We start from the raw sequence: 13,183 nt of genomic DNA, 5'->3' as shown, positions 1-13,183 counted from the left end.
GCACTGAGCTTAGAGACAGGGGTCAGAGAGAGCATTGCTCAGAGAGAACAGAGCAGGAGGAAGATGAAGCACTGACTTTGTTTCTTAACCCAGAAGGATGATCTTCCCTACACAGGGAAGCTGGGGAAAGGACTGATGCTAGGAATGCACACAGTGGTCTGCATTTTACAGATATTAAGATTAAAATGAAAAAAAATTAAATTAAGAGCTAGATTATAATGAGAAAACAGGTGTTTTTGAGAGCAGCAATTCTGGAAAGGAAGGAGGGTTAAGTCAACAGGGATTGGTGAGGCCTCTGCTGCAATTTGCTAACCGGCAAAAAACAAACTCAGAGCAGGGGCAGGCGATGGGGTCCCATGGCAGAGCTTACACAGAGCAGCAGATCAAAGGCTGTGGGAAGGGACACAGAACAGGGAAAAGACAGGCAAAGATAACAGAATAATTCTATGAAAGATAAGAGAACGCAGATGCTTGAGTTAGTAGTAATTATCAGGAAAGCAATATGAACAGGGCTGGAACCAAGCACTGAAACAGAAAGATAATTTTCATGAATGCAAATGGAAGTGTGACAAGACTGTAGAAAGCAGACTAGCAATGGGGAAACCGAAGCTAAATAAACCCAGTCCTCACCTTCGAAATGCGGAGAACTAGTGACCACTCTCGCCAGGGACTCCTGCCCGGAACGGGCGGTCTGGTCCTCACCTGGATGGGTCTCTTGGTGAATCCCTCTCTCCACCAGCCACGGCTCCTCCCCCTTCTCCAACTGCAGGATCACCTCTGGCTTGGGAAGCTGATGCCCTGTTCCCAGTGAAAGATAAAGAACTGGGCGAGGGTTGGGCGCTCTGGGCTGGACACAAAGAAGCATCCCAGTTCAGCCCCAACCCCCGGCCCCTTCAATAGTCCTGGGAGGCTCTGAAGAGTAGACAAGGTAGGGCTACAGAGGCAGCAAAATACACATTTCTTAAAATTCAACAAACCAATTTTTTTTTCATAAAAGCAGAAGGAGCACGAAAACCCTGTTCCATGCCCCAAAGAAATTAGGTCCCTGGCCCCAAGCTCACACTCCAATGTATGCTTCAGGCTCTCCATACCTTTTGATCAATGAGGAACCCAAACCCCCCAAACAGAGGTCCATCTCACCCAAGGACATCAGGTTTCTGTAGTTCTCCAACATCACATCTTTGTACATGAGCTGCTGAGCGGGGTCCAGCAGCTTCCACTCCTCCCTCGTGAAGTTCACAAGTATGTCCTTGAAGGTCACCAGTGTCTACAACACAAAGCAAATTTGAGCCTGATGTATATCTCTGCTCTCCCTTTCCCGAATATTGACAGAAAGAGAGATTAGGCAGATAGCACTTGGGTAGGGAAACAGGATAGAACAGAATTCATTCTAGGAGTGAGTAGCATTTACGTTGAATTCTGGACAAGTCCTAAAAGGAATGGTATTAAGTACGTACTGTCTAGAAACCAGTTCCATGTTATGCTTTCAGTTTAGAAACTGTCAGAAACACTTTCATTTAAATCAAGTATGTTGTAAACGGCTAAAGCAAGGAGAATCAGTTAATCTACACTTATGTGAAATAATTAGAACCTAATACAAGTCAGGAGAAGAAGGGAAAAACAGTCTTGAGCTCAAGTGCAACTTTACACTTAAGAGACCAACCTAGTCATGTTTTATGACCTAAAATAAATTTCCAAAACATTTTTCCTAAATATTGGTAGGCATTTAAAAAATGGAGAAGAGATTATATTTTAATAGTAACAAAACAATAGATACAGAAGCAAGGCCTTTATTAGATACATCAAAAGGATCTATAGATGACACACAGAAAAAAACCCATTTGAATAACTGAGCATTTCTCATCAAAGACTGTGAAGGTAAAACGACAGTGGAATAGTGGGGATTTTTTAATGCTGAAAGAAAAGAACTGTCATGCTAGAATTTCAATTATTAGGTGAAAATATCTTTCAGGAATGATGAAAACTACATTCTCAAAAAAGTTAAAGAAACAGGATTTGTTACCAGCAGACCTGCTCTAAAAAGAATGCTAAAGGTAATTCTTCAGGCAGAAGGGAAATGATACAAGAGAGAAACTTTAAATCTCAGGAATGATGAATGAGAAAGAAAAAGAGTAAATATCTGGGTAAATACAATAGACTACTTTTCTTCTCTTAAATCCTTCAAAATATGTAGGACAGCCAAAAGCAAAGACTATGCTTTCTGGTGGGGTTTTGAGTACACGTAGGAGTAAAGTATGAGGGATCATCTAGGGGCGAAGCTCAGTGAGTCTGAAGGAGGGTCCCCCACCCATCTCTCTGTCCCCAGAAGACCCACCCTCCCCCGGGGCTCTTCCTGTCTTGGTTGCAGTTACTCCTGGATAATTACCTAACTTGTCCCCAAGCTCCTCCACAGGCAGTCCCCAGGGAGGAATTAACACACCAGACCCACACCCAAGACCACCAGGGACCAGGGAATCCCTCAGAAAGGCACCAACATCCCAGTTCTGTCATCATCTTGAAGGGAGAAAGCTTGCTGTGTGCTCAGTCATTCCTCACTGTGGACGAAAGAGCAGCTCATCAGAGTCCTCAATATTTCACACATTTCTGTTCCAGTTGTGTTTCTTTGATATGAAAGGAAATAAAACTACAGCTATAAATAAAGCAAATAAACAGTGCTAGTCTATTGGAGGAAGTGTCTGAGATACGGACCCCTTAAGAACCCTTAACTAAAAAGGGATTCTCAGCCGGAAAACAAAGAAGAATGAAGGCAGCCCAACTTACGTGAGACCGGGCAGTTAGCAACTCGGCCTCCATGCCCTCCTCGTTCCTGACGCTTCCTGAGTAACAGGAGATCCCGAGCAGGTGAAGCTGCGGAAAAGGCAGAAACTTGAGGAAAGGTGCTGTGACCTGGGGCTCATTAATCGCGAGCCTAGATTCCCTCAGACCAACTGCTGTACCTATACATCCACACATCCAGACGACATCTGACTGTTCCAGAAATACACCTATAGTGCCCGAAATCCCCAGGAGTAGGAAGAAAAGAGCTCCGAAGACTGCCTCTCCCGCACCCTGCAATCTCTACAGTTCCATGCTAAATTTCATTTGGAACTGAATGGTTCTAATACATCAAATCCTCTTATTTTTTTAAAAATCCTTTTTATTACTGAAGTATAGCTGATTTACAATGTTGTGGTAGTTCCAGGTGTACAGCAAAGTGACTCAGTTTTACACACACACATATATATATATATATTCTTTTTCAGATTATTTTCCCTTATAGGTGAAAAGGGAATCATACGATATTTGCCCTTTCATGTCAGGCTTATTTCACTCAGCATCATGCTTTCAAGGTTCATGCATGTTGTAGCCCGTATCAGTAGTTCACTCTAATGGCTGAATAATACTCCATTGTATGGACCCACCACATTTTGTTTATCCATTCATCTGCTGACGGGTATACCTAGGAGTGGAATTGCTGGCTCATCCGGTAATTTTACGTTTAGCTTTTTGAGGACCCACCAAACTGTTTTCCATAGTGGCTGCACCATTTTACTTTCACACAAGTAATGTACAAGGGTTCCAACTTCCCCACATGCTTGCCGACACGTGTTGTACCATCTTTTAAACTATATAGCCATCTTAGTGGGGGTGAAGTGGTATCTCACCGTGCTTTTGATTCGCATTATTTTCGTGTGCTTACTGGCCATTTGTACATCTTCTTTGGAGAAATGTCTGTTCAAGTCCTTTACCTGTTTTTAAATTGGGTCATTTGTCTTTTAGTTGTTGAATTGTAGTTTTTTATCTATTCTGGATAGTAAACCCTTATCAGATAATATAACTTCCAAATATTTTCTCCCATTCTGGAGGTTGTCTTGCCTTTGTTGTTGAAATATACTTTTGCCAAATATAGACTCCTAAGCAGACAGGTATTTTTCCTTTCAGTGCTTCATATAGCTCCACTCCCAGTGCTCCAGCAATCAGAAGAGCTTTCCAGCCTGGCCAGCAGTAATGGCCATAACCCCCATGTGAACACCACATGCTGTTCCCTGCAGCTTCCTCCCCCTTGTGTGCTTTGTGTGATCACTCAGGGGCACCCTCTGCACTCTGTGAAGGCTGCTGCCCTGCCCTTCGCAGCCTCAGCTCTGCATTCTGGACTCAGGGTCTGCTCAGCCGCTCTCAGCTTCCCCTTCCTCTGCTGTAACCTGGAAACCCTCTCAAGGCAATAAACCAGGGCAGTCAGAGGGCTAACCTGCTTGGTTTTCCATCTCTCAGGGATAATTGTCCTTTGTGGTCTGATATCGAATGTCTTTAAACGATTGTTTCATGTATTTTGTCTTTTTGTTGTTGTTGCTGTTTGTTTGGGCAAGAGGATAGGTAAATCCCCTCCCTGTTACTCCATCTTGGACAGAAGTAGAAGTCTATAAACACTGCACTTTTAACTTGTTTTAAATTTAGATTGTATCTTTAATTTCCACCCTTTGAATACTAGGTTTGAATATTTTCCATATGTTTATGTTTATGGCTCTTTTGTATTTGCTTCCTTTTACATTGTTTGCCCCCTTTGTCTTCTGGAGATCTTAAGGATTTCCATTTCAATTCTACCCATACTTATTGTACCTGAACAAAAGCACTAGGGTTTCTGACCCCTCACCAGTGCTAAACTGGTTTTCACCAATGACACCTGTTATAGAGGCACTGCTGGCCTCTCAATTGTTCTTGAACCTCTTTATTGACTTTGCTAGCCCCTCACCTAGTTTTCCTCTATATATCTTGGTACTTCTTAGTCTTCTCTAATGACTTAAAAAATTATGATTAGATGCAACTAGAGACTACCATACTAAGTAAGTCAGAAAAAGAAAGACAAATACCATACGATATTACTTATGTGTGGAATCTAAAATATGACACAAATGAACTTATCTATGTAACAGAAAAAGACCCACAGACATAGAAAACAGACTTGTAGTGGCCGGGGGGAGGGGAGGATTGGGAGTTTGGGGTTAGCAGATGCAAACTATTATATATAGAATGGACAGACAACAAGGTCCTACTGTATAGCACAGGGAATTATACTCAATAGCCTATGATAAACCATAAAGGAAAAGAATATGAAAAAAGAGAATGTACACACACACACACACACACACACACACACACACACACACATATAACTGAATCACTTTGCTGTACAGCAGTAACTTTTTTTTTTTCTTTTAGCCACATCGCACGGCTTGCGGGATCTTAGTTCCCCGACCAGGGATTGAACCCACATCCTCAGCAATGAAAGCACAGAGTCCTAACCACTGGACCAGCAGGGAATTCCCTGTACAGCAGTAATTAACACAACATTGTAAATCAACTATACATCCATTTTTTAAAATTAAAAATACTAATAAAAATTAAAAATTATGATTAGCTTAAATGTAGGTCACCCTTTGTTGCTTCTCCGTCTTTCTCAGTCTCCGCCGTATCAATGGCCCCCTGGGCACTTCCAGGGCATGGAGCACACCTACTTGTTTTACCCCATGGTCCATCCCATTGTTGGCTCACGACAGTCTCAGTGTTGGGCTAGAATGAACAGATCACTCTGTCCTCTGCCCCTATGTCTTCCCCAACCTCAAGTGCATATTCCCAACTGTGGTTAACAGCATGGCTTCTGCAGCCAGACAGCCTGGGTTCAGACCCCACTCCACTGCTCACAGGTGGCTTCTTAACCTTTCAGTATCTTGGTCTCTTCATCTGTACAGTGGGGACTAAATAGTGCCTACCATAGGGTTATTACGAGAATTAAATGAGTCCATATTTGTAAAACACAGAAAACAGTGCCTGACACACGGTAAGGATTATCTGCTTGTTAATTAAAAACATACACGACATCTAGGGACAAGTAACGCAAGTATCTTTCTGGACTCTGTCCTCTTAACATCCAATCAGTTACTACAACCTGTAAATCCCCTCCTAGACGTTTCTCTAGCCCACCCCTCCAGATCCCACGGCCTTGGCTCAGGCTTGGCTTCCCCGCCTCTGGTCTTTCTCACTCCGATGAGTGTCCACATCAGCATCATCTCTGTAAAACACGTAAGTTGCGCTTCTTGATTAGAATTCTCTGCTGATCTCCCAGTACTCACAGGAAAATGGACCAAGTCCTCAGCAAGGATTTAGGGTTCTTTGTGGCGGGCCCTTTTCTCCCTCACTAGCCCTAAATGTCCCATCAAACTACCACCCACCCCCCCCACATCCATGCTGCACCACCTGAACTGCCCAACCTCTTCACACGCCCTAGTCCTAGGCCAGGAAGGCTCTGCCCTTTCGTGCCGCTTGGTAAAATCCTACCCATCCTGCAAGATCAAACATCACCCTTTCCTATGTCATTCCCTAATTTCTCCAGGAAGGTTTAGTGTTCTTTCGCCTCTGTGCTCCCACAGTCCCTAGGACAGGAAGCAACATGAACTGAACAAAAGTACAGCCAAAGAGCACAGCTACCTGCCCAAGGTCATGTCTGCTTGGGGTGAGGTCACTGATGCCAGGCACAGGTCTGTCCTTACTGCTTTTAACCCTTCCCCAGAAACTTGAGTAACTTTAGCTGAACACACCAGCTGTGGGAGTTAAGACACAGAAGCGGACACGTGTTCTCTGTGGGGTATCATCAGAGGAGCACAGGCTCATTTCCAGGAGTCAGAATCCAGTCAGCAGGATGGAAAGGTGGGATGAACACGTGTGTTCCTTGTTCACACCTTCTTGCTCCAGATGTTTACCAAGGGCTCACGAACCACATGCCAAGTACTATTCCAGGGGCTGAGCCCAGAGCAGCAGCTGTTCAGACAGGCCCCTCCCTCACTGAGCTCAGGTGAGTAAAGGCTGAAATAACCAGGGACGTCCAGCCTGCATAAGAAATTACTTGGGTGAAGCAAGAGAATGGTCTTCACACATTTACAGATCCTGTGGAACAGGGATAATATATATATTTTTAAACATTTTGTGTTTTATTTTTTTGGGTACGTTGGGTCTTCGTTGCTGTGTGTGGGCTTTCTCTAGTTGTGGCGAGCAGGGTCTACTCTTCGTTGCGGTGCACAGGCTTCTCATTGCGGTGGCTTCTCTTGTTGTGGAGCACGGGCTCTAGGCGCACGGGCTTCAGTAGTTGTTGCACACGGGCTCAGTAGTTGTGGCTCGTGGGCTCTAGAGCACAGGCTCAGTAGTTGTGGCTTGCAGGCTCAGTAGTTGTGGCTCACGGGCTCTAGAGCTCAGGCTCAGTAGTTGTGGTGCATGGGCTTAGTTGCTCTGCGGCATGTGGGATATTCCCAGACCAGGGATCGAACCCATGTTCCCTGCATTGGCAGGCAGATTCCTAACCACTGCACCACCAGGGAAGTCCACAGGGATAATATTTATTATGAGTTGTTCCAGAGGGCAGAATTTGGAAAAACGTGTGGAGTCACAAAGTCAATTACAAGTCAACATAATAAGACACCATTAATCAAACAACACCTGGTAACAGATCAGGTCACGGAAAGAGGCAGGAAATTTCTAGTCACTGATAAACTTTCAATAGGATCTTATTTAAAAAGAAAAAAAGAAACTATATACAGCCTCCAGTTTACATGGACATCTAAGGTTCATTCCAGTGACTCTCCTGTTTTATGATTTAAAGCAAATAGTCTTATGTCACCCTAATTTCCCTTAACGCCCACTTCTAGATAATTTATTTAAAACTTTATCTAAACTGGCGGTTTATAGCCCTGACTGCACACTGGACTTTCCCCCTATATTAATAAATTATTAATACTTGGGTCCCATGCCACCCTTCCCCACCAAGAGAGTCTCATTTAATTTTCTGGGGAGGGAGCACTCCAGGTGGTTCTGACGTGCACCATGGTTGAGAGCCACTGATCCAAGCTGTCATGGAGTCTATTTAATTCTCAGTTTCTACCATTTCTTGGGGGTAATCAGATCCTTTCATCAGACACCAGATTTACGAAAGATCTTCTTATGCAACTGACCAAAACTGACTTCTCTAACGTAACAACAGATATTGCCAGGGGAGGGACACCGGGATGAGTTTTCATTTGTATTTAGGGAAACAGCAGGTAAGCTGATAACTATTGTGATCTTCTGTCATTTTTCTAAATCATTCCTGAACACTTTACTATGATCCCAGCTGTGTCCCAGGCCCAGGGGATAAAACGTGAGTGAAGCATTTATCCCTGCCCTCAGCAGCTAAGTCGAGCTGAAGAAACCGACCCCCATGGAGCACAGACGGCAGCCAGCACGAGCTGGGGGTCTCAAGGCTGAGTCCAGAGCACAAGCTGGGAGTCTCAAGGCTTAGTCTAGCATGAGCTGGGGGTCTCAAGGCTGAGTCCAGCATGAGCTGGGGGTCTCAAGGCTGAGTCCAGAGCACGAGCTGGGGGTCTCAAGGCTGAGTCCAGAGCACGAGCTGGGAGTCTCAAGGCTTAGTCTAGCACGAGCTGGGGGTCTCAAGGCTGAGTCCAGCACGAGCTGGGGGTCTCAAGGCTGAGTCCAGCACGAGCTGGGGGTCTCAAGGCTGAGTCCAGAGCACGAGCTGGGGGTCTCAAGGCTGAGTCCAGCACGAGCTGGGGGTCTCAAGGCTGAGTCCAGCACGAGCTGGGGGTCTCAAGGCTGAGTCCAGAGCACAAGCTGGGGGTCTCAAGGCTGAGTCCAGCATGAGCTGGGGGTCTAAGGCTGAGTCCAGCACGAGCTGGGGGTCTCAAGGCTGAGTCCAGAGCACGAGCTGGGGGTCTCAAGGCTGAGTCCAGCACGAGCTGGGGGTCTAAGGCTGAGTCCAGCACGAGCTGGGGGTCTCAAGGCTGAGTCCAGAGCACAAGCTGGGGGTCTCAAGGCTGAGTCCAGAGCACGAGCTGGGGGTCTCAAGGCTGAGTCCAGAGCATGAGCTGGGAGTCTCAAGGCTTAGTCTAGCACGAGCTGGGGGTCTAAGGCTGAGTCCAGAGCACGAGCTGGGAGTCTCAAGGCTTAGTCTAGCACGAGCTGGGGGTCTAAGGCTGAGTCCAGAGCGCGTCTGAGTTCAGGCAGATAAGCGAGGGTGGGGAACCATGAACAAAGGCAGGGCCTTCGACAGTGACGTGGGGGGAGAAGCTCGACGTGTGGCCGTCGAATGTGGTGCAGGGCAGGGAGCAGCCAGAAACAGGCCAGGTCGAGGGCACAGAGGCCCAAAGTGCCATCCTCAGAAACACAGACTCTTGCCGACATGCTGTCAGCTGGGCAATGACAACAGATGTGTCTGTCTTTGAGGTAGCTGCGTGACGGACTAGAGGGGGTGAAAGAGCTGCAAAACCAGGCAGGAGGGAAACTGTGATCTAGAAGACAGGGGCACAAAGGAGGGCAGCAATGGAATTGATTAGATGTGGATGGGAACACAGGTTCAGGGTTCAAGGTGACCCCAGGTTTCTGGGTGACAGAATGGACAATAACGTCTGGGGGTAGGACTGGCTGTGCACACGGTGCATGAGCCAGAGGAGGAAGAGGGAGAAGGACACGTTTAGATGTGAGGGTTATCCAGCTGTATCACCCGCCATCCACATTTCTGTTCTACCTGGATCTACTCAAGCTGCACAGCTATATTCTCAAACAGGACAACTTCTTGAGGGGGAGTGGGGGTGGATCTTTAGTCACAGATTTGGGGGTGATGTATTCATCTACTCTGATGCGGGTGAAGGAGACAGATGGGGTCTAAGGGAGATTATACATCCCTGGGACATGATTCCTATAAAGCCCACCAGGAGACAGAATATCTGGTAAAGCTGGGTAATGGCATTATCAGATGACACCATGGCAGTGCATAAAATCAACCAAAGATACCATGGAGAGTAAAATAAACTGTAGGACCAGAAAATTGTGGGATAGGGACTTCCCTGGTGGCGCAGTGGTTAAGAATCCGCCTGCCAATGCAGGGGACATGGGTTCGAGCCCTGGTCCAGGAAGATCTCACATGCCGTGGAGCAACTAAGCCCATGCACCACAACTACTGAGCCTGTGCTCTAGAGCCCGCGAGCCACAACTACTGAAGCCTGCGTGCCACAACTACTGAAGGCTGCGCGCCTACAGCCTGTGCTCCGCAACAAGAGAAGCCACCACAATGAGAAGCCCGCGCAGCACAACGAAGAGCAGCCCCCGCTTGCCGCAACTAGAGAAAGCCCGCACGCAGCAACAAAGACCCAATGCAGCCAAAAATTAATTAATTAATTAATTAATTTTTAAAAATCATGGGGATCTAAAAGGAATAAAAATTGTGGGATAAATTAGCATCTAGGAAGAAAACAGAGGAGAAAAGGAATCCCAAAAAGGAAGCAGAGAAAGATCCACCAGAGAATGAGAAGATCTACAGACAGATCTATAGAAGAGCTGTAGAGATGTATATCAGAAGCCAGAAGAGAGAATTTCAAGGAAGGGAGGATTAACAGAGTTCCGATGAATTAGGCATTCTAGTGCCCTGACTGGTTAGATGAGGGTTCACTAAAGCGGGAACAGCAGACAAATTCCACAATAGGGCTGAGAAGTTTGGAGGCGAGAACAGCAACGAAAGGGCGGAGCTAGAAGAGGTGGTAGGATCAAATGGGGACCTGGGCGTGTCTGTGGGCGTGAAGCAGGGCACGGGTGGGCTCAACAGCTGGGAGGGAGGGACCAGGCTTGCAGGCAGGAAGCCCGCAGCAGCAAGGTCACTGCCCTCTGTGCCCTGCCGCCTCCGCTGTCACAAGTCCTCCGACCCTCACCCTCTGTCCCCCTGTCCCCCCCACATAACCCAGGGCAGGCTCCCCGTTCCAAGGTCCTCGGCTGAATCACATCTACACGGTTCCTGTTGCCAGGAAGCTGAGGCAGCCACAGCTTCTGGCAGTCAGGACGCAGATGTCTTTTGAGAGCTGCTATTCTGCCCACCACCAGAGCAGAGATGGCCTGAAAGAAGCTTCCAGCACCAGCAAGAAGGCTATGGAAGTTACGATCTGAGGCACAGAGGTTCCATGCACAGCTCTGATCACAACCATCCACATTCTGGGCCCTGACAACCTTTCAACCTTCAATCCTACTGCACTTGCCCCATGTTCTCTAAGCCTCATTCACATGCCACCTTTTCCAAAAACCTTCCCATCGTCCCAGAGAAAATCCCTGGAGCCTTTTGCCCACGCTCCTAGCACTTCAACACTTGGCTCATTTGTCCACCTCCCTGTAAGATGAAGAACCACTTGAGAACTGGGATAACCTCACTCTAAAACCTGGAAAGAGGCCAGCACAGTGCTTTGTGCTTCGTATTTGTTCACTCAGCATTTGTCAAACACTAGGCGATAACTTGTGGTTTGTACATATGTCTGCCCTCAGGGCAGGCAATGGAGACTGGAATACCCAGTGCTTGAGGACCAGTGCCCATGGACCGGCGAGACCTTCTCGGGGATAGCGTTTCTCTTGGGCATATGGAGTATGTAATTCTTAATAAAAGAGAACAGATCTCTTAAGGTTCTGAATAAGTTCACTGGTATTTGGCATCTGTGAAGGACAAGGGATCATCAGCCAAAGGACCCAGCAGCAGAGACAGCAAAGACATACTCAAAGATACAAAAGGCAAAGATTGTGCATCTGTGAAAACTCAACAAATGGACACTCTCAGGTTGTGCATTTCTTTTTATGTAAATTTCACATCAAAAGCAAAAGCGAAACAAACATTAAATTCTGGTTAACAATGCACATGCATTCAGAAGTATTTCAGGAAAGCATACTGATGGCTGCAATTTACTTTGAAATGCATCCCAAAAAAGAGGGACTGATGAAGAAAGGGACAGACAGATATATGTTCAAATTAGTATAGTAAAATGTTAATGGTAGAGTCTAGGAGGGGAGGTTACAAGTATTCACTGTAAACTTCTTTCAGTTTAGCTGTATGTTCAAAATTTTTCATAATAAAATATTGACCAGAAAAGGTAAGAATGAGACAGCAGAAAGGTATTGTGTGGAAAGAGGCAAAAATTATGCTCCTGGTGTTGGTTCTAAGCCAGAGATGCATATACAGCCGGTGACACACCAGTCCTTACCTTGCTTCAGAGCCAGAAGATTTAAGACCCTGGCTGATCTGAGTCATGCTATAAGGAAAAGTACAGGTGAAAATCTATTGTAAGCAAAACGGAGATATCACACAATGAAACTCCTTTTTCCTTAAAACAAAAATTTTAAAAAACTAAAAATTTTTAAAACTATATGCTACTAAGCCTTCAGTGCTTGAATTATGTGATGAAAACCAAGGGAACTCATCATTTCTAGGAGTATTTTTCCTTTAACAGAAACATTTTCTCATCTAATTAAAAGGAAAAGGAATGAGTCACTTTCATAACATTTTTAAGAAGATGGAGATATAAAAGAAAGAAAAAATTGCATGGGGTTCTTTAAAAAAACAATCCTAGTAATATTTTCTTGGCAAGTGCATTTAAGCCATGAACAGAACTGTTCTCATTCCTACTCATCCTTTATTCTTATTTATGACTCCTAGGATTATTTCTAAAGTTTTCTCTTATTATTCAGATACATTTCTAGTTAAAATTACTAGGTATCTTCTTCCTGTTGTGAACAGACTTTCTTTTACAAAGGTATTTGCAAATTTGTTACTGAGGACAGTTAAGCAATCTGTTTATATGCTCTTTCCAGTCCCTTTACTAAACTCATTGATATTAACTAAATCTCTTGTACATGCTGGGGATGTAGTTAATTAATAAGATACTGTGTCATCTCTTTCCCAGAAAGTACACCTTGTATCTATGTAAATACTATTAATATCTTGTCCTAGACAAAAGTTTGAGATGTTTATATAAAATACTGAGAAGCAGACTTCATAATTTAACTTATGATATATATCTCAAATACTGGCCCTGTGACTGGCACATGCTAAGAGCTCAAGAAATATGTGTTGAGAGAGGGAATGAAAGAACAAATGAACAATTTTCAAGAAGGGCAGGAACGTGTGCCACCCACTGTCCACGAGGCTTTGTAAGAGAGGGACAATTTTAATGAAACAAGAGAAGAGGCGATTAGTTAGGTCACCGAAGAAAATTACTGCAGCGTTGATGTAGTTTAAAAAGGGGCCGGGAGGGGTTGTGCTATTTATGTCCCAGGTTAACTTTAGTCAACACCGCTAAGGTGACTAATATTTTTTAGCTAGCACTTTGGATGACAA

The 13,183-nt window shown here is 45.2% G+C and overlaps 1 protein-coding gene across 15 annotated transcripts in view; it reads right to left on the bottom strand.

The window, feature by feature from the left end:
* The window catches only part of ZNF10 (zinc finger protein 10), a 112,501-nt gene that overhangs the window by 52,860 nt on the left and 46,458 nt on the right, over window positions 1-13,183 (bottom strand). For 11 of the 15 annotated variants that reach the window (XM_057526032.1, XM_057526029.1, XM_057526028.1 and 8 more), the window contains 3 exons: window positions 2,782-2,868; window positions 1,141-1,267; window positions 631-798 (listed from right to left, as the gene is read on the bottom strand). In XM_057526032.1, the coding sequence (XP_057382015.1) occupies window positions 631-798; window positions 1,141-1,267; window positions 2,782-2,868 (382 nt within the window). Of the gene's footprint in view, window positions 1-630; window positions 799-1,140; window positions 1,268-2,386; window positions 2,622-2,781; window positions 2,869-12,050; window positions 12,099-13,183 lie in introns of those variants that run through there. The other 4 variants (XM_057526036.1, XM_007181310.3, XM_007181309.3 and 1 more) reach the window with 4 other exon arrangements.

The sequence above is a fragment of the Balaenoptera acutorostrata genome, chromosome 13 (assembly GCF_949987535.1).
Source record: "Balaenoptera acutorostrata chromosome 13, mBalAcu1.1, whole genome shotgun sequence".
NCBI classification, from domain to species: Eukaryota; Metazoa; Chordata; class Mammalia; order Artiodactyla; family Balaenopteridae; genus Balaenoptera; species Balaenoptera acutorostrata.
This window is presented reverse-complemented; position numbering and strand designations above follow the sequence as displayed.